The sequence below is a fragment of the Balaenoptera musculus genome, chromosome 11 (assembly GCF_009873245.2).
Source record: "Balaenoptera musculus isolate JJ_BM4_2016_0621 chromosome 11, mBalMus1.pri.v3, whole genome shotgun sequence".
In the NCBI taxonomy this organism is placed as follows: domain Eukaryota; kingdom Metazoa; phylum Chordata; class Mammalia; order Artiodactyla; family Balaenopteridae; genus Balaenoptera; species Balaenoptera musculus.
This window is the reverse complement of record NC_045795.1, coordinates 101,860,573-101,878,765: the sequence shown is the minus strand read 5'-3', so window position 1 is coordinate 101,878,765 and position 18,193 is coordinate 101,860,573. Positions and strand designations below refer to the sequence as shown.

At 46.2% G+C, this 18,193-nt stretch overlaps 1 protein-coding gene across 5 annotated transcripts in view; it reads right to left on the bottom strand.

Annotated features, from left to right (window-relative positions):
* The window catches only part of ACAD9 (acyl-CoA dehydrogenase family member 9), a 57,728-nt gene extending 45,337 nt beyond the window's left edge, over window positions 1-12,391 (bottom strand). For 2 of the 5 annotated variants that reach the window (XR_005021996.1, XM_036870617.1), the window contains exons 1-2: window positions 12,155-12,390; window positions 7,773-7,866 (exon numbers count right to left, since the gene is read on the bottom strand). Coding sequence is in view for 2 of the 5 variants with exons in the window: in XM_036870617.1 (XP_036726512.1) it covers window positions 7,773-7,866; window positions 12,155-12,304 (244 nt within the window). In the remaining 3 variants the exon portion in view is untranslated. Of the gene's footprint in view, window positions 1-7,772; window positions 7,867-8,325; window positions 8,741-8,981; window positions 9,194-10,500; window positions 10,625-12,154 lie in introns of those variants that run through there. The other 3 variants (XM_036870619.1, XM_036870618.1, XM_036870620.1) reach the window with 3 other exon arrangements.
* Window positions 12,392-18,193: the final 5,802 nt, after the last annotated feature.

Genomic DNA, 18,193 nt, shown 5'->3' with positions numbered 1-18,193 from the left:
AGACATACAGATGGCAAATAAGCACATGAAAAGATGACCAACATCTTGTTAGTCATTAAGGCAATGAAAATTACAACCACAATGAGATACCATAGCACACCCAGTAGAATGACTAGAATTGAAAAGACTGACCATACCAAGTGCTGACAAAAATGTGGAGCAACTGGAACTCCAATGCACTAGTGGGGATGTGAAGTGGTGACCACTTTGGAAAACCATTTGGCACTTTCTTAGATTTCAGCATGAACCTACCATATGATTCAGACACTCCACTCCTAGGTATTTCCCCAAGAGAAATGCAAGCACATGTGTACACCAGACTCACAAAAAAATGTTCACAACATCCCTCTTTGTGATAGCTGAAGTCTGGATACCTACCAAATGTCAATGAATAGGTGAATGGATAAACAAATTTTGGCATATGCATACAGCATTAAAAAGAAACAAAGTATTGATGCACACAACATGGATGAAACTCAAAGTTAGGCTGAAAAAAGCTGGACAAAAACATATATAACATATGAATCTATTTAAATAAAATTCCAGAAAATGCAAATTAAGCTGCAGTGACAGAAAGCACATTAGTGGTTGCCTGGGGACAGAGAGAGAATGAAAGGGGCACAAGAAAACTTTTATGGGTTAAAAAAAAAAATGATACAAAAGACCTTGAGGGATTGGATCCAGATGGTGGAAGAGCAGGACGTGGAGCTCACCTTCTCCCCACAGATACATCAAAACTACATCTACGGGGCTTCCCTGGTAGTGCAGTGGTTAAGAATCCACCTGCCAATGCAGGGGACACGGGTTCGAGCCCTGGGCTGGGAAAATTCCACATGCCGTGGAGCAACTAAGCCCGTGCGCCACAACTACTGAGTCTGTGTGCCACAACTACTGAAGCCCACGTGCCTAGAGCCCAGGCTCCGCAACAAGAGAAGCCACCGCAATAAGAAGCCCGTGCACTGCAACGAAGAGTAGCCCCTGCTCGCTGCAACTAGGGAAAGCCCGTGCACAGCAACGAAGACCCAATGCAGCCAAAAATAAATAAATAAATTTATATATAAATTAAAAAAAACAATTGAAGTCAAGGTCTTGAAGAAATATTTGTACACACATGTTCACAGAAGCATTATTCATAATAGCCAAAAGGTGGAAGCAACTGAAGTGTCAAGCAACAGACGAGTGGGTAAGCAAAATGTGACAGATATATAGTCCACTGGATAGATATTATAGATTTGTGAACAGATATATAGATATATAACTATGATATAGATATATACATGGAATACCATTCAGCCTTAAAAAGGAAAGAAATGGTGACACACACTACAACATGGGTGAACCTTGAGGACACTAAGATGTGAAATAAGCCAGTTATAAAAAGACAATACTGTACGATTCCACTTCAAGGAGGTATCTATCTAGAGTAGTCACATCCTTAGGTACAGAAAGTGGATGGTAGTTGCCAGGGACTGGGAAGAGGGGTGATGGCAGGTAATGTTTAATGGGTACAAGTTTTCAGCTCTGAAGATGAAATGAGCTCTGAAAATGAATGCTGGTGATGGCACAACAATATGAATGTATGTAGTATCACTGAACTGCACACTTCTAAATCATTAAGATAGTTAAATTTTATTATGTGCCTTTTACCACAATAAAAAATTTTCAAAAAACCTACAAAAATAAAAATAAAATTAAATTTAAATGAATTAAAAATTTTAAAAAATGTTTCTACATGTGGAACGACTCTTACAGAACATCTATTGAATACTGGCAGAAGACCTCAGACTTCCAAAAGGGCAAGGAAATCTCCATGTAACTGGGTAGAGCAAAGGAAAAAAGAAAAAAAAAAGAGAGAGAAAGGAATCAGGATGGGACCTGCGCCTCTGGGAGGGAGCTGTGAAGTGGAAAGGTTTCCGCACACTGGGAAGGGTCTTGCCCTGGGAAGGCCCTAAGGACTCTACACAAAAACTACCAGATCTAATAAATGAATTCAGAAAAGTAGCAGAATACAAGATAAACATTCAGAAATCGGGTGCATTCCTTTACACTAACAATGAAATATCAGAAAGGGAATGTAAAAAAAAAAAATACCATTTAAAATTGCACCAATAAAAAAAAAAAGACACCTAGGAATAAACCTGACCAAGGAGATGAAAGACTTACACGCTGAGAACTATAAAACATTAATAAAGGAAATAAAAGAGGATTCAAAGAAATGGAAAGATATCCCACACTCTTGGATTGGAAGAATTAATATTGCTAAAATAGCAATACTACCCAAAGCAATCTACAGATTTAATGTGATCCCTATCAAATTACCCATGACATTTTTCACAGAAGTAGAATAATCCAAAAATTTATAAGGACCCAAAAAAGACCCAGAATTGCCAGAGCAATCCTGAAGGGGAAAAAAAAGAAAAAAAGCAGGAGGCGTAACTCTCCCAGACTTCAGACAATACTACAAAGCTACAGGGACTTCCCTGGTGGTCCAGTGGCTAAGACTCCACACTCCCAATGCAGGGGGCCTGGGTTCGATTCCTGGTCAGGGAACTAGATCTCACATGCCACAACTAAGAGTTTGCATGCCTCAGCTAAGTCCTGCATGCTGCAACTAAAGATCCCACAGGCCACAACTAAAGATCCCGTATACCACAACAAAGATCCTGCGTGTTGTAACTAAAACCCGGTGCAGCCAAATAAATAAATATTAAGACAAAACAAAACAAAACAAAGCTACAGTAATCAAAACAGTGTGTTATTGGTACAAAAACAGGCATACGGATCAATGGAACAGAATAGAAAGCCCAAAAATAAACCCAGACACCTATGGTCAACTAATTTTCGACAAAGGAGGCAAGAATATAAAATGGGAAAAAGACCATCCCTTCAGCAAGTGGTGCTGTGAAAGTTTGACAGCTGCATGTAAATCAATGAAGTTAGAACACAACCTCACACCATACACAAAAATAAACTCAAAATGGCTTAAAGACTTAAACATAAGACATGACACCACAGAACTCCTAGAAGAGAACACAGGCAAAACATTCTGACATAAATCCTACCAATGTTTTCTTAGGTCAGTCTCCCACGGCAACAGAAAGAAAACCAAAAATCAACAAACAGGACCTAATCAAACTTACAAGCTTTGCAGAGCAAAGGAAACCATTAAAAAAACGAAAAGACAACCTATGGAATGGGAGAAAATATTTGCAAATGATGGGACAGACAAGGGCTTAATCTCCAAAATATACAAACAGCTCATACAACTCAACAACAAAAAAACAATCCAAGCGAAAAATGGACAGAAGACCTAAATAGACATTTCTTCAAAGAAGACATACAGCTGGCCAGTAGGCATATGAAAAGATGTTCAACATCTCTAATCATTAGAGAAATGCAAATCAATCTACAATGAGGTACCACCTCACACTGGTCAGAATGGCCATCATTAAAACGTCTACAAATAACAAATGCTGGAGAGGGTGTGGAGAAAAGGGAACCTTCCTACACTGTTGGTGGGAATGTAAATTGGTGCAGCCACTATGGAGAACAGTATGGAGGTTCCTCAGAAAACTAAAAATAGAATTAACGTATGATCCAGCAATCCCACTCCTGGGAATATATCCAGACAAAACTCTAATCCAGAAAGATACATGCACCCATATGTGCAGAGCAGCACTATTCACAAGAGCCAAGACATGGAAACAACCTAAATTTCCACTGACAGATGAATGGATCAAGATGTGGTACATGTATACAATGGAATACTACTCAGCCATAAAAAAGAATGAAATAATGCCATTTGCAGCAACATGGGTGCAACTAGAGATTATAATACTAAGTGAAGTAAGTCAGAATAAGAAAGACAAATACCGTATGATATCGCTTATATGGGGAATCTAAAATATGGCACAAATGAACTTATCTACAAAACAGAAACAGACTCACAGACATAGAGAACAGACCTGTGGTTGCCCCAGCGCAGGGGTGGGGGGTAGAGATGAACTGGGAGTTTGGGGTTGGTAGATGCAAACTATTACATATAGAATGGATAAAGAACAAGGTCCTACATATAGCACAGGGAACTATATTCAATATCCTGTGATATAGCATAATGGAAAAGAATACTAAAAAAAAGAACCTATATATGTGTATAGCTGAGTCACTTTGCTATACAGCAAAGACGGGCACAGCATTGTAAATCAGCTACACTTCAATTAAAAAAGGAAAAAAAAAGACCTTATTTACAAAGCAGAAAGAGATTCACAGACATAGAAGACAATCTTATGGCTACCAAAGGGGAAAGGTGTGGGGAGGGATAAATTAGGAGGTTGGGATTAACACATACACACTACTATACACAATACAGATAACCAACAAGAACCTACCATATAGCCCAGGGAACTATACTGAGTATTCTGTAACAACCTATAAGGGAAAAGAATCTGAAAAAGAATATATATATATATCTGAATCACTGTGCTGTACACCTGAAACTGACACAACTTTGTAAATGAACTATAATTAAAAAAAAGTTTAATAATAAATTTTAATTGTTAAACTTTGAAAAAAAAACTTTTAGAGGTAATGGGTATGTTTATTACATTAATTGTGTTGATGATTCCTTGGCAGTAATGTTTACATGCCAAAATTTATCAAACTGTACACTTTAAATGTGTAATTTATTGTAAATTAATTATACCTCAATAAAAATTGGAAGAAAAAAAAAGCCTGACAAACCAGATAGTAAGTATAAATAGAAGAACAAGGAACTAAGGAACTAAAAATAGTAGTAGTAAGATAACCACTAGAACAAAAATAGAATAGAAACAAAACATATTTATACACAACTCAGCAACTTTTAAAACTAGAAACATGATAGCTCTGTAGATGAGCAGTTCTCAAAAGGGTGCCCAGGGCACCCGCCAGACTTCCAGGGAGTCCACAGAAGAAAACTATTTTAATAAAAGAAAGATGCTCTTTGCCTTTTAATCCTAGTTCTCTCATGCGCCTACAGTGGAGTCTTCCAGGGCCTATGTGGTTTGTATCACAGATTAAATGTAGAAACAGATACGAGAATCCAGCTGTCTTTCAATAAGCCAAAAAATCTGCAAAACTGTAAAACAATGCCACTCTTCATCAAAAACACTGTTTATTCATTGCAGCACTATTTACAACAGCCAAGACATGGAAGCAACCAAAATGTCCAACAACAGAGGAATGGATAAAGATGTGGTGGACTTCCCTGGTGGTGCAGTGGTTAAGAATCTGCCTGCCAATGCAGGAGACACGGGTTCAATCCCTGGTCCGGGAAGATCCCACATGCCGCGGAGCAACTAAGCCCCTGTGCCACAACTACTGAGGCTGCATGCCACAACTACTGAAGCCCGTGAGGCTAGAGCCCGTGCTCCACAACAAGAGAAGCCACCACAATGAGAAGCCTGCACACCACAACGAAGAGTAGCCCCCGCTTGCCGCAACTAGAGAAAGCCCGCGCGCAGCAGCAAAGACCCAACGAAGCCATAAATAAATAAATAAATTTATTTTTTTAAAAAGAGATGGGGCTTCCCTGGTGGCGCAGTGGTTGAGAATCTACCTGCCAGTGCAGGGGACACAGGTTCGAGCCCTGGTCTAGGAGGATCCCACATGCCGCAGAGCAGCTGGGCCCGTGAGCCACAATTGCTGAGCCTGCGCATCTGGAGCCTGTGCTCCGCAACAAGAGACGCCGCGATAGTGAGAGGCCCACGCGCTGCGATGAAGAGTGGCCCCCACTTGCCACAACTAGAGAAAGCCCTCGTACGGAAACGAAGACCCAACACAGCCATAAATAAATAAATAAATAAATAAATAAAATTTAAAAAAGATGTGGTACACATATACAATGGAATATTACCCATATACAATGGGATATTGCTCAGTAATATACAATGGAATATTACTAAAAATGAAATAATGCCATTTGCAGCAACATGGATGGACCTAGAGATTATCATACTAAGTCTAGTAAGTCAGACAGAGAAAGACAAATATCACTTATATGGAATCTAATTTTTAAAAAATGATACAAATCAACTTACAAAACAGAAACAGACCTACAGATGTCGAACACAAACTCATGGTTACCAAAGGGGAAACGTGGGAGGGAGGGATAAATCAGGAGCTTGGGATTAACATACACACACTACTATATATAAGACAGATAACCAACAAGGACCTACTGTATAGCACAGGAAACTCTACACAATAATCTGTTATAGGGCTTCCCTGATGGCCAGTGGTTAAGAATCTGCCTGCCAACGCAGGGGAGACAGGTTCGAGCCCTGGTCTGGGAAGATCCCACATGCCGCGGAGCAGCTAAGCCCGTGCGCCACAACTACTGAGCCCGTGAGCCACAACTACTGAAGCCTGCGTGCATAGAGCCCATGCTCCACAACAAAAGAAGCCACCGCAATGAGTAGCCCCTGCTCTCCGCAACTAGAGAAAGCCCATGCGCATCAACGAAGACCCAACGCAGCCCAAAAATAAATAAATTTATAAAAAATAAATAAAATCTTGTTAAAAAATAATCTGTGATAACCTATATCATAAAAGAATCTGAAAAATGAATATATGTATAACTGAATCACTTTGCTGTACACCTGAAACTAATACATTATAAATCAACTACACTCCAAGAAAATTTTTAAAAAGTTTAATAACTGAAAAAGAACATCGTTTATGTTAACATGTGATGGGCTTATTATTTTTAAATGAAGTAATAAATGAACACAGCATTTAAAAAATTCCTCAGTTTTAATGTGTAAAAGGGCACCAGTTGATAGCTAAAACCCACACAAACAAACTCCTTGGGGTCCTGAGCGGTGGGGAAGCACTGCTGTCAATCTGTCATCGCTCAACCCCCCCAAGGGACTCCCATAGGCAGAGGTCACTGCCCTCGCTAAGGGCAGTGACCCCTGAGTGAGGGACCCTGCACTCCACACTGGTGCCCTCTATCTATGGTCTGGTACCTAGATCATCCCTGGTTCCTAACAAGCTAAGTACAGAAATCGAAATTAAACCTTCAGAAACATTTACAGCAATTTTACATTGCCACACAACCCAGCACATGATCGATGTATTTTGTATGTTTTTTTAATTCCATTTTTCTAATTGTTCATTTTTATTGTATTTTACAAAAGTGTTAGTCTGCAACAGTTTGAAATGTTTAAAGTGGTCCTTCACCACAGATACATTAAGAAGCACTAAAGTAAGGACTTCCCTGGTGGTCCAGTGGCTTAAACTCTGTGCTCCCAATGCAGGGGGCCCGGGTTCAATCCCTGGTCAGGGAACTGGATCCCACATGCAGCCAACAGAAAAAAAAAAAAAAAAGGCACTGAACTAGATATCATATAATTAAAGAGCAGTTGGATTTATTTATTTATTTGTTTTTGGCTGTGCTGGGTCTTCGTTGCGGTGTGCGGGCTTCTCACTGCGGTGGTTTCCCTTATTGTGGAGCACGGGCTCCAGAGCGCAGGCTCAGCAGTTGTGGCACACGGGCTTAGGTGCTCCGCGGCATGTGGGATCTTCCCGGACCAGGGCTCGAACCCGTGTCCCCTGCATTAGCAGGAGAATTCTTAACCACTGCGCTGCCAGGGAAGCCCTGGAATGATCTTTTAAGCAAAATATGTCAATAGTACTATTTCTCCATGATTAATGTACACTGCTTCTGATATAAATATCAAAGCATTGCCATTAAAATGGAAATTGGTAATGATAAAGAAAATCATACATACCCTCTTCAGTGAAGAATTTTTCTACAGGTCCCACAAACTGATTTATTTCATTAAGTTCATCTTGGCTAACTTCTGGAAATGGGAAAACTTCTTTCTAAAAATGATAAACATGTAGTAAAAATTTAATTTTTGGCAACCTCCCATAGTGGCAGTATCAACCGAAAGGGAAGGAGAAAGACTTGCTAGTTTCCACATTGGCTGGCAGGGCCTTACTCGCTGAAGGAGCCGGAAAGCAAACTTCAGAAGGAGCTTAATTAAGACGAGGAATGGCGTTAGACTCCAGCACCTTGGTTCATCCCCCTCCCTGACCCAAAACTGTTCCTAATTTTGGTCAGCTTGGCCCACGGAGCGGAGAGCCTGGACTAACACTTCACAGCCCAGTCTGGGCCCTGATTTGCAGCTGACTAACTGGGCAGCCTTCGTCACATCCCCTCGCCTGTCCGCACTGCCGTTTCCTCACCTACAATGAGCAGGTAATATTTACTCAAGGTCGTTGTGAGGACCATGGAAGATAACGGATGAGCAAGCTCTTTACCAAAACGCAGAAATCCACCTCAGTTATCCTGTGAGCTCAAAGGTGCTGCCACTGACAAGAACGTACTGTGGTCACGGGTCTGACACCTTGCCGGGTTCCCACCTGGCTGCTCGCTCCAGCACCCGCCCGTCCGGCCTCACGACCCCTGCTCCGTGTGCTGAGCAGGGCCACCAGAGGAGGCCCAGCCGAGGGGCCAGATCAACCGGAATGCAGCCCTGGCTCTGCCGATTCTTAGATGTGTGATGGGCAAGTCTCACCCCTTCTCAGGGTCAGTTTCTCTCCTGCTACAGGTGATGCCTCAGAAGGCAGCCGTGAGGCTCAAAGGAGACGAGGCGTCCTGAACACGAAATAGCTGCAATTGTCTGTATTGGGTACTGGCTCTGCTCTTGTCCCCACAGCCTGGAAAGTGACTCCGCTTCAAGTCTACCTCAAACTGACAGAGGAGGGGCCAATGCTTCCAACTGACGCTGGATTCCCAACCGGGCCGTCGCTATATGCTGCCTAAAATCATCCCGCTGTGCCCTCTGGCTTTTGGGCTCCACCGCACCCCCCCCCCGCCCGTTAGCTGCCAGCGGGACCCGAGTATCTGGATGTGACCGACACCTGCTGAGAAGTGATGTCCCAGGCCCTAAGCCGCCCCCAGGAGCCCCGCCTCTCCTCACAGCACCTCTCACCAAGCGTCTTGAGAAAGGTCTTCAAAGCAGAGGAGTCCTGTCTCCTCTCCAGCCCTGTAAATAATCAGCCACTCTAGTTACAGGCTCCCAAATCTACTTTCTTCTCTCCGGCCACCTGTACAGGTGACAGGTGGGTGCCATGCCCAAACTTAAAGGAATCCCTGCCTCCAGGCCACCCTCGACCCTGCCCCTAAGGTGGTCTACAAGGAAATTACGCTGAGCTGTCACCACCCCGCAGCCGCTTAGAACAAAGCCGGCTCTTTAGCCGAATGTAGAGGCCACGTCCACTGCGCCGGCCTAAACGGGCTCACCTGGGCCTGGTGCAAGGGCTGTGTTAGAGGGAGATGATTCTGGTACCAGCGAGCAGCCAGGTGAGAGGAGAGAACAGCCTGGGAACCAGGTGGCCTCAACTGCAACCAAAGGACAACTGTCCCCAGGAGACAGATCTCGAGCCCATGTGAGAACAAATCTCTGATGGCAGTGTTCAGAGTCTAAATGGGGTGCCTCATGGGTGCTGGGTTCAATTTCATCAGCACTTTTCACATTTTTGAAAGTACAACCGGTTTTTCAAATAAATCCAGAGCAGAAACCAAATATGCAAAACAGATGCAAGCCAAGCTGCTCTGGCTGAGGCTGTGAACGGGGAGAAAAGTCACCCAGATCCCTCCCACTTGACTCCCCCACTGGTCCCTGCAGCAGCCCTGGGGGTGCTCTCAGGAACAGCCTGGGTCCAACTGAGGGCAGGGGGACAACTGCCGGCCTGCGTGATCATGAAGGTCTCCTTCTATTCCGAGATTCTAAGCATCTGGGATACCACGTTGCTGCTCAAACCCCAACAACGCTGAGAGAGACGATGTCTGCCTGAACCAGGGAGGTACCGGTGGAAGTGCTTAGAAGCTGTCAGATTCTAAAGAGAACCTGAACGTAGAGAAAACGGGATTTGCTGTCGGATTAGATGTGGACTATGAGAACAGGAGGTGTCAAAGGTGACTCCAGGTATTCGACCTGAACACGTGCGGCAGAGTCACCACCCTCTCCGATAAGAAGAGCGGGAGGAAAGACAGGAGTGGGTGGAGAGACCAGGAGCTCAGCTTTGGGTGGGCTACACTGGCGATGCCTAGTAACATCCAAGTGTAGCTTCTGAGTAGAAAGGCAGATATAAAGAGTATGGAGTTCAGGGGAGAAATCTCAGCTGGAGAAATAAATGTGCATCTTCCGGATACTGACAGCATGATACTGAATTAGATTATCAGAGGAATGCTTGTAGATGAAAAGAGAAGCCCACAGACTGAGCCTTAGAAAACTTCAACTCCGACTGAGCTGGCTGGAAATGTTGTCTAATGCTTAGACTTGTCAAGGAGCCAAGAAGGAATCAACGTCCTTGAGTAGCTGAGAAAGCTTGGGGTATAGTTGGCCTTTGCTGGGAGTGGACGGTTCCCCCACATCAATGCAGAGAACGCAGACCACATGGGCACATGTGTGGGGAGGAGGGGGTAAGGGTGGTGGTATAAGTTCTTACCTGACTGCGTGTATTTTCTCAGTGAAACAGGAAGCAAAGCCGACAGGTGAGTGAGGATGGGGGAGGTGGCGCCAGAGGTTTGGAGAAAGAGGAGCATGAAATGAGACAGGCTGGGACCCGGGACTCTTTGCTGCCGTGCTACAATCATTGCACCTGGACAAACCTCTCCTTGAGCGACAAAACACAAAGAAACTGTATGGGACTAAAAATAACTGCGTGCATGCGCAGTTGGGGCAAATTCTGGGTCCAACAGATACAAAAAGACCAAAAAAAACCACAACCAACTGCCACTTTTGAAGAGCCTGGAGCAAAAACAGGGTACCCCACATGCCCCCTGCACACAACACCACCTAAGGGGTGGACAAAACACCTAAGCCACCCCTCCGGCCTGACCCCTGGACACACGCCTACCCTCACCCCATATAAGAAACAAGTTTGCCCCCCTCGGGGATTGAGCAAGCAAGGGAACGTGCTGTTTGTTCTTGTTCCCCCCGGCTGCAGCAGAGGCCCCGATAAAGCCTTGCCTGAATTTCTTGTCTGGCCTCTGGTCAACTTCTATTGCGTGGGGAAGGCCAAGAACCCTGGTCGGTAACAGAAAAACGTGTGTTCTTTCTTCCCCAAGCTGCTGGGAGCCACGGGGGTCCCACGACAGAGCACCACACAGCCCCAGGTTCCGGAGGAAACAGCTTCCCTAACTTTAAGACCTAGCTTCGTACTTCTAGCAGGGCAAACCACTCCAGTCAGAGCGTCTGCATCTGTAACGCCTGACGACCTTAGAGAATGTCCTAGAAAAACCAGGGAATAACTCCTAAAGTAATACAGAATCAGCCAAGATTCCAGCCAAGCTCAAAGCACTTTACACACATTTTTCCTTTGGCTTGCGGGCCACCTGTAGGAGGGGGCGAGGGCTGTTTTTACTCCTGTTTTCTGTATGAGAGCACTGAGGCACTTCACAGGAGTTATGAGCCCAAGGTCACAAGACTAGTAGGTGTTGACGCCAGCACCGACTACTCATTCTGCTGCTTCATGAATCTGTACCGCATCTTAACAGTTTAAAAAGCATTTCCACGTATATACGTCTCGTTACAACACATCTGAGACGCAGAACACATCGCAAGCTCGGTTTTAAGGCTGAAAGAACTGGGACTCAAAGTCACAGAGTCAAGGTCAAATCCAAGTCTTCTAACTATAAGAGTCCGGTGAGTGCTTAGTAACACCAGGTCGTGCGACCCGTGGAAGGGACGGGCCGGGAAGGCACCTTTGAGCCGCGGGCTTCTGGGGAACCTGAAAGGTGGGGTGAGGCGTTGAGACTCGGCCGTGGAAGCCAAGAGAGAGAGGAGCGGCATGGCCTGGGCTGTGCTTAGGAAACAGAGAGGAAACCCCCTCCCGGCCCCCCAGTTCGCGGCCGCAGTGCTGAGTTGAGGATCACTTAGCGACCACCTCGCCTAGGGTTTCCCAGGGTGTCCCGGCAGGCGTTAGCTCGAACACAGGTCAAAACCATAGCTGCTCAGAGCCACAGGGTTAATTAGCACGCCCGCCCGCAGGTGCGTTTCTAAGGCAGGTGTGGGGACGCTAACCAGGCTCGAGCGGGCCCTTCCCGCAAAGGGCCAAAGGCGAGGAGGAAGGGCAATGGCCGGCCGGGGCTCGGCGTTACCTTCTCGATTTTGCCCAGGAAGAGCTCCTTGGCGAAAGCTTGGCTCGGTGGACTGGTGCGCAGCGAGCGCCGACTCGCGGTGAAGGCCACCAGGGCACGGCACGAGCGCGCCGCCGCCGCCGAGCGCAAGAAGAGCCCGCAGCCGCTCATGCTGTCCCGAGTCGCTCTCGTCGTCGTCGTCGTCGTCGTCGTCGTCGTCGTCGTCGTCGCCGCCGCCGCCGCCGCCGCCGCTTTCCCAGCGCCTTAAGTCACTCGCCCCGGGAGCGCGCCTCCCGATGACGCCACCCACCTGCGCCGCCCCGCCGGCCGCCAAGGCGCTTGCGCGGCCTCGGGCCCTGGCCGGGGCCGCGGCCAATCTTGGCGGTTTCGCGATTGGGCGGCTTCGCGATTGGGCGGCGGCGGCGTGCTGCTTTCAAACACCTGCAGTGGTTGCCTAAATGCCGTAAATTACCAGCCGGGGCAGCGTCTCTGGGCGCCGGAACCTAAGCGGTGGCCCAGCTGCCTCCACTTTGCCTCCCTCTCGCCAGCTGGGGCGACGAGGACATGGTGGAACTACAAAGCGGGGGGTGGGGGAAATTCGCGATATTGGTTATCTCTGGAGGGAGCGCACACACGGGTTACGGTCCTTGCTTGAAGTGGGTGGTTGATGCGTGAGGATTCCTTTGGTTTTGCTTCATAGCTTACGTATTTGTCACCTATATGGGGGGTGGGGAGAAGAAAAGGAAAGAGGTATTCCACCAGAGAGGTCTGGATAAAACCCTTTAGTTACTACGTCCCTGGGAAACGCCAACCTGAAGGGCAAGGGTGGGCGGGGCTGGGGGAGAAGCTGGAGCTGGGACCGGTGGCGGGGACGGGATAGGGGGGAGGGTGCCCCCCTCCCCACACCCAGCGATGCCCTGAAGGCCCTCCTCACCTGTGCCTGTGCCTGCGCCCTGCCTGTCGCATTTACAGGGCAGTAGCAATACGCCTTATTCTCATTGGAAATGCTCTCTGCCACCGTCAATATTCAGAGAGCGGTGGGAAACGCATTCAGCTCAACGTGCTGTGCCAGACCCAATAAAAAGTACACTTGTTTGGGTAAAGACTTGATGATGAAAACGCAGTCCTTCTCGGGAGGGATTCGAACCCAGCCAAAACTCAGATTGGGACTCAACCCCCACCCCCCCCGCCCCGCATCTCAGATGTGGACGCGAACCCACTGTCTTTTAATTAAAACCTCTCACCTGGTGTTAGGACTTAACTGAAGCTCAGGTTCTTTTGTCTGGTTGCAGAAGGAAGTCGGTGTGAGGCAAAGTGATAGGCAAAGAGTGAGTCTGTTAGCATAGGACGCTTGTGAGAGATACAAGCGGGCTGGCAAGGGAAAGGAGCCCTGAGAACCAAGAGGGCTACATCTTTATCATCCAAGAAAAAGTGGGGAGGGAAGAAGACCACCTTCTTCCTCATTCTTGGGCAAACGTCAAGGCTTACATCATTAGTTCCTCCTGTGACCCTATATGGTCTGACCGGGGCTGTCATGGCGCTATTTAATTCATATTTATATTAGCAAAAGGGTAGTAACATAGACTAAAATATGGTAATTAATCTCAGGTTTCAGTATAATGTTCCCTTTCACCTAGTTTCTTTCCTTTTCACCTATATTTCTGTCTTGGCTACACGCAGAAATGCTAGTCTTAAAGGATGATTAACTCCCTGACTTCATGTAACAAGATTCAGACCCCATGGCTTTTGTCTTGTGCTTTAACTATCAGGGTTTGTGGCTTGAGTGTTCCTGGCGCTTGGAGGCACCTGTCTTCCTTCAAGGTAGTGTAGATCGTTGCTAGGTTACTGGATTCTTCTCTTGAGTGGTCATTAGCTTACACAGTCTCCCAAACTCTCTTAAAATTCCCTCTCTGTCTTTAATCCCCTAGTGGGATTTCTAAACTGACTATTTGATTATCCTACTCTATCCCGATCAATGCCATAGCATCAGGGAAAAAAGAGCTCAAAAACTTTCTGGGTTGCAAAATACCTGTACTTGCAGGCATCTTCTGCAATGTGTTCTCTATTTTATCTTTAACTTTTAAAGGCTTGTCACCTGGTTTCTTCATCAGTGGTCAGTATTTGCCAGTTTCAGCATTCAGCTTCTCAAGAAGGCATTTGGTAACAAGTGCCTTTGTGTATTAACTCTGCGGGTGAAACAAAGAAAAGGTGACATTGCTGGGCTTTAAGTTTGAGCTGGTGTACATTTTGGCCAAAACAAATGTAGTCAGATCAATCAAGTCATCCGATAATGTGTTGGATCCTCTTTAGTGGATCCTACTTTGGTTGGATCCTCCCTAAATTAACCAAGTGAGAAATTCAGTGGCACACAGTTTCCAAAACAAAAATTAGAAAAAAATTAAGGCATAATTTCTATGTACTCTAGTAGCATGTACAATGGGAAAAGTTTTGGAGTTCTACTACTTTGCCAGTTTCTAAATTCAGTTTTCTCATCTGCAAAAATGAGTATAATATCACTTACCTCACAGAACTTTTGTGAGGATTAACTAACTAAATCCTAACAGAAGCATCTACCACAGTAAATGATCAATGTTTTCCTTGTAATAATATAAAAATAAAAAATGGTTACACACTGAGATTTCCATCTTATACTTGAGTATTAGCCTCTGAGAAATAGGATGCCATTTTTAAAGTTTGCTTTAGACATAGAATTTCCACATTTCATATTTAAAACGCTCTCACCGAGTACCTCTGAATGTCCTTCTGTATGATCATGTCAGTACAACTGGTTCTCACACATGACTTACCAGCAAATAATCTGGCACTCTTGTATGGCCATCGTGTTGGTGTTAGCATACCAGGATGCTTGGCTCTGGTCCTCTGGCACATCCTCTGAGTAGGAAACTATTCCTACACCCCTCAGTGTGAAAGCCATACAGTGGGGAAGGTCATGGAGACATTTACCAACACAGAATTAGAAGAAAGGGGTGGCGTTGTCTCCTGTCCTAAGGCTACAAGGTCAATAGTCAGTCATGTGAAAAATGAGAGTCTAGTCAAGGTTCCTGCCTCGTAGCCATCCGCGTCCTAACTAAAGGCTCACAGATAAATCATGCACAGCTATCACCAGTGCATTTCCTGCTGAGAGAAGTTGGCTGACACCTCACTGCCCAGACATCAAATACCTGCAAGAAGAGAGGTGTCCCTCGAAGAATAATGGTGTCTCATACACTCAATTATGTTGTCCCCTACTACTTCCTTCCTTTTTGATGTGTATTTGCCCACTTTATTACGGAAACATGGAAGTCCCTGGCTTGTTGAAAGCCACAAAGGTAACGAGGTGTTATGGGTTGAATCGTGTCCCCCAAAATTCATTTGTTGAAATCCTAACCCCCAGCGCCTGAGAACGTGACCTTATTTGGAATGAGGGTTTCCGATTGCATTGTGTTGCAGATGCAATGAGCTAAGTTAGGAAGAGGTCATAGTGGGGCGGTGTGGACGCCTAGTCCAGTACAACTGGTGCCCTTATAAGAAGGAGAAATGTGGGCACAGACGTGCACACAGGGAGATGCCATGCGAGGGTGAAGACAGAGATCAAGATAATGCTTCTACAGGCCAAGGAAGGCCAAGATGGCCAGCAAACTGCAGAAGCTGGGAGAGAGGCCTGGGACAGATTCTCAGCCCTCAGAAGGAACCAACCCTGCCAACACCTTGATCTTGGACTTCTAGCCACCAGAAGTGGGAGACAGTAGACTGTTTTAGCCCGCAGTCTGTGGTTCTTTGTTAGAGCGGCCCTTGCAGACTAAGACATGAGGGCCTGTGATTCTTGGCACGTGGCAACATCAATAAATAGGGCCTAACAGCGACCACGGGGCTGGGGCCGTGTCTCACAGCCCACACCCCCAGGGCTCCTGCTATGGTTTACAATCCACGGCTTCCTTCCAGCTTTTAAGAAATGAGTGGTCATTCTCTGCTGCCTCCTCTTCCACCAGCTGGAAGCAGAGGACTCGGCCCTAGTGGGTGGCGGGACGAGATGGGAAAAGCCTAGGTCTTTGAATATTGGTCTTTTCCTCCAACGGAGGAAAGCCAGCCACGGAATAGGGACACCCATGTTGAATATTAACAGGAGCAAGATATATGTACTGTATGAAGCCGCTGACATTTGGGGGTTTGTTACAGCAGCCCCCAACTAATAAAAATACCTTCCAAGTGTCAAGGAAAACACCATAAGGAACAGTATAAACATAAAGAGTCATCATTTTAGGGGCCAGTCACACCTGTCATGCAGGTCAACTGAGCCCCAAGCAACCAGATTGTCATTATTGAGCCCCATCCTGGTCAGCCAGGATGAGTGCCCTTCTATGCCAGACACTGGCTCATGTGCCTTACATGTGTCAATATCATTTAATCCTCTAAACGAGTCTGTGAATTCAGTTACTTTATGCCCATTTTGCAAATGGGAAACACAGGCACTGAAAGCTCACACAGTCCTAAACAGCAAAGCCAGGCTCCGGGCCCAGCCGGCTGGCTCCTGGGCCTGTGTCCTCATCCCCCTGGTTCTGTGTCCTCATCCCCCTGGTTGTACTGCCTTCCTGAAGGCGGCAAGGCAAGACCTGGCGGGTGAAAAATGACCTCTTTCTCTGTCATCACTCGCCCCCATTAGTGGCCGACCTGAAGTAAGGTGAAATTACTCTGGCGGAGGTCAGAAACCCCCTCAGGCCTTGGTGTCACTCTCCGCCTCTGCCAGCTCGATGGGGTGACACACCCTTAGGTCAAGTTGCAAGGAGGGTCAAGCACGGCCCTTGGTACTTAGGTGCCCATTTGACGTGTGTTCTGGCTCTTCTGTCTTTTGTGGGATTGTCGGTCTGAATGTTTCGGACTGACTTGTCTAAGAGAGCCTCTGCTCAGTGATGCATTTTCACCAATCCCCTTCACCCTCCTCCTCCACCGCCAGACCTCGGGCAAGGCACGTCCTATTCCAGAGTCCCAGTTGCCTCACCTATCAGATGAGGAAATCAACACAAAACATGGATTTTTATGCAAATTAAGTGGTCTAACGTTTAGTTCTCCTCCCACTCCACACACTGTAGATTTCAGGGTCTAGCAACCCTGAAAAAAAAGAGTCTAAAAATAGGGGCTCTTAAGTTGAGACTTGGTCCTAGTGATAACAGTTTTTCAAAATCTCAGGAGAGCTGAAATATTAACAGCATTAACAACGACAAAAACAAAATACCTCCGATTTTTCCTTATGCTTCAAAAGCCAAAAGAACCTAAGATTCAACCAAGTTCTAGAGCGTGTGTCCCCCACTATTACAGCATGAAAAGCATGTTAAGATAACATGCAACAAACGCTGTGTTGAAACCGCCAGCATTCCCAAAGCAACTGCTGTAATGTAAGAGCCAAACAAGCACGTTAACTCACTGGGGTCTTATCTGTTTGCACAAAAGCCAGTAGAGCCTGAAATCTTATTTCAAGATGCCCAAGTGGCAGAGCCAGCGTCCTTAACTCATGGGAAACTGCCCTCAAAGAAGATGCGATGCCAGTCCTTGCTGAAGGGACTTACTGTGGACTATTCCTCTTCAACTCAAACAAATAACTCCCAGGAAACATACTGGGGGAAGCAGAGTCCATCACCGTGATGCCTGCAGTAGCGGAATCCTGACGCACAGCGAGATCCGGCTGGGTCATTGTCGGGAAGCCCCGCGGTCAGCCTCTTGCCAGAAAACCCTGGGGGCCCCTGCAAAGGCGTTTGGCACTCAGCGCTAACATTTCTTTGAAACCAACGACAATATTTTTTTGTAATCCTTTAAGCCAGTGACTGTGGGCCTGTAAACCAGACAGTGAAGCGTGATGGGGGAGAATTCATCTTAACGGTTCACCCACTGATCCCGGGAGGAAGAGACAGCTCAGGCCCCAAGTCGGTCCCTGCGTTTCAAAAAGCTTTCAGTGCTCACTCAGCATGAGCTGATAAACAATAAAGTCTGCTCGCCATTAAAGCTCAATACAAATATCTAGCGGACCACACTGTGATTTCCTAGGCAGAGACTGATAATCAGCTCTGT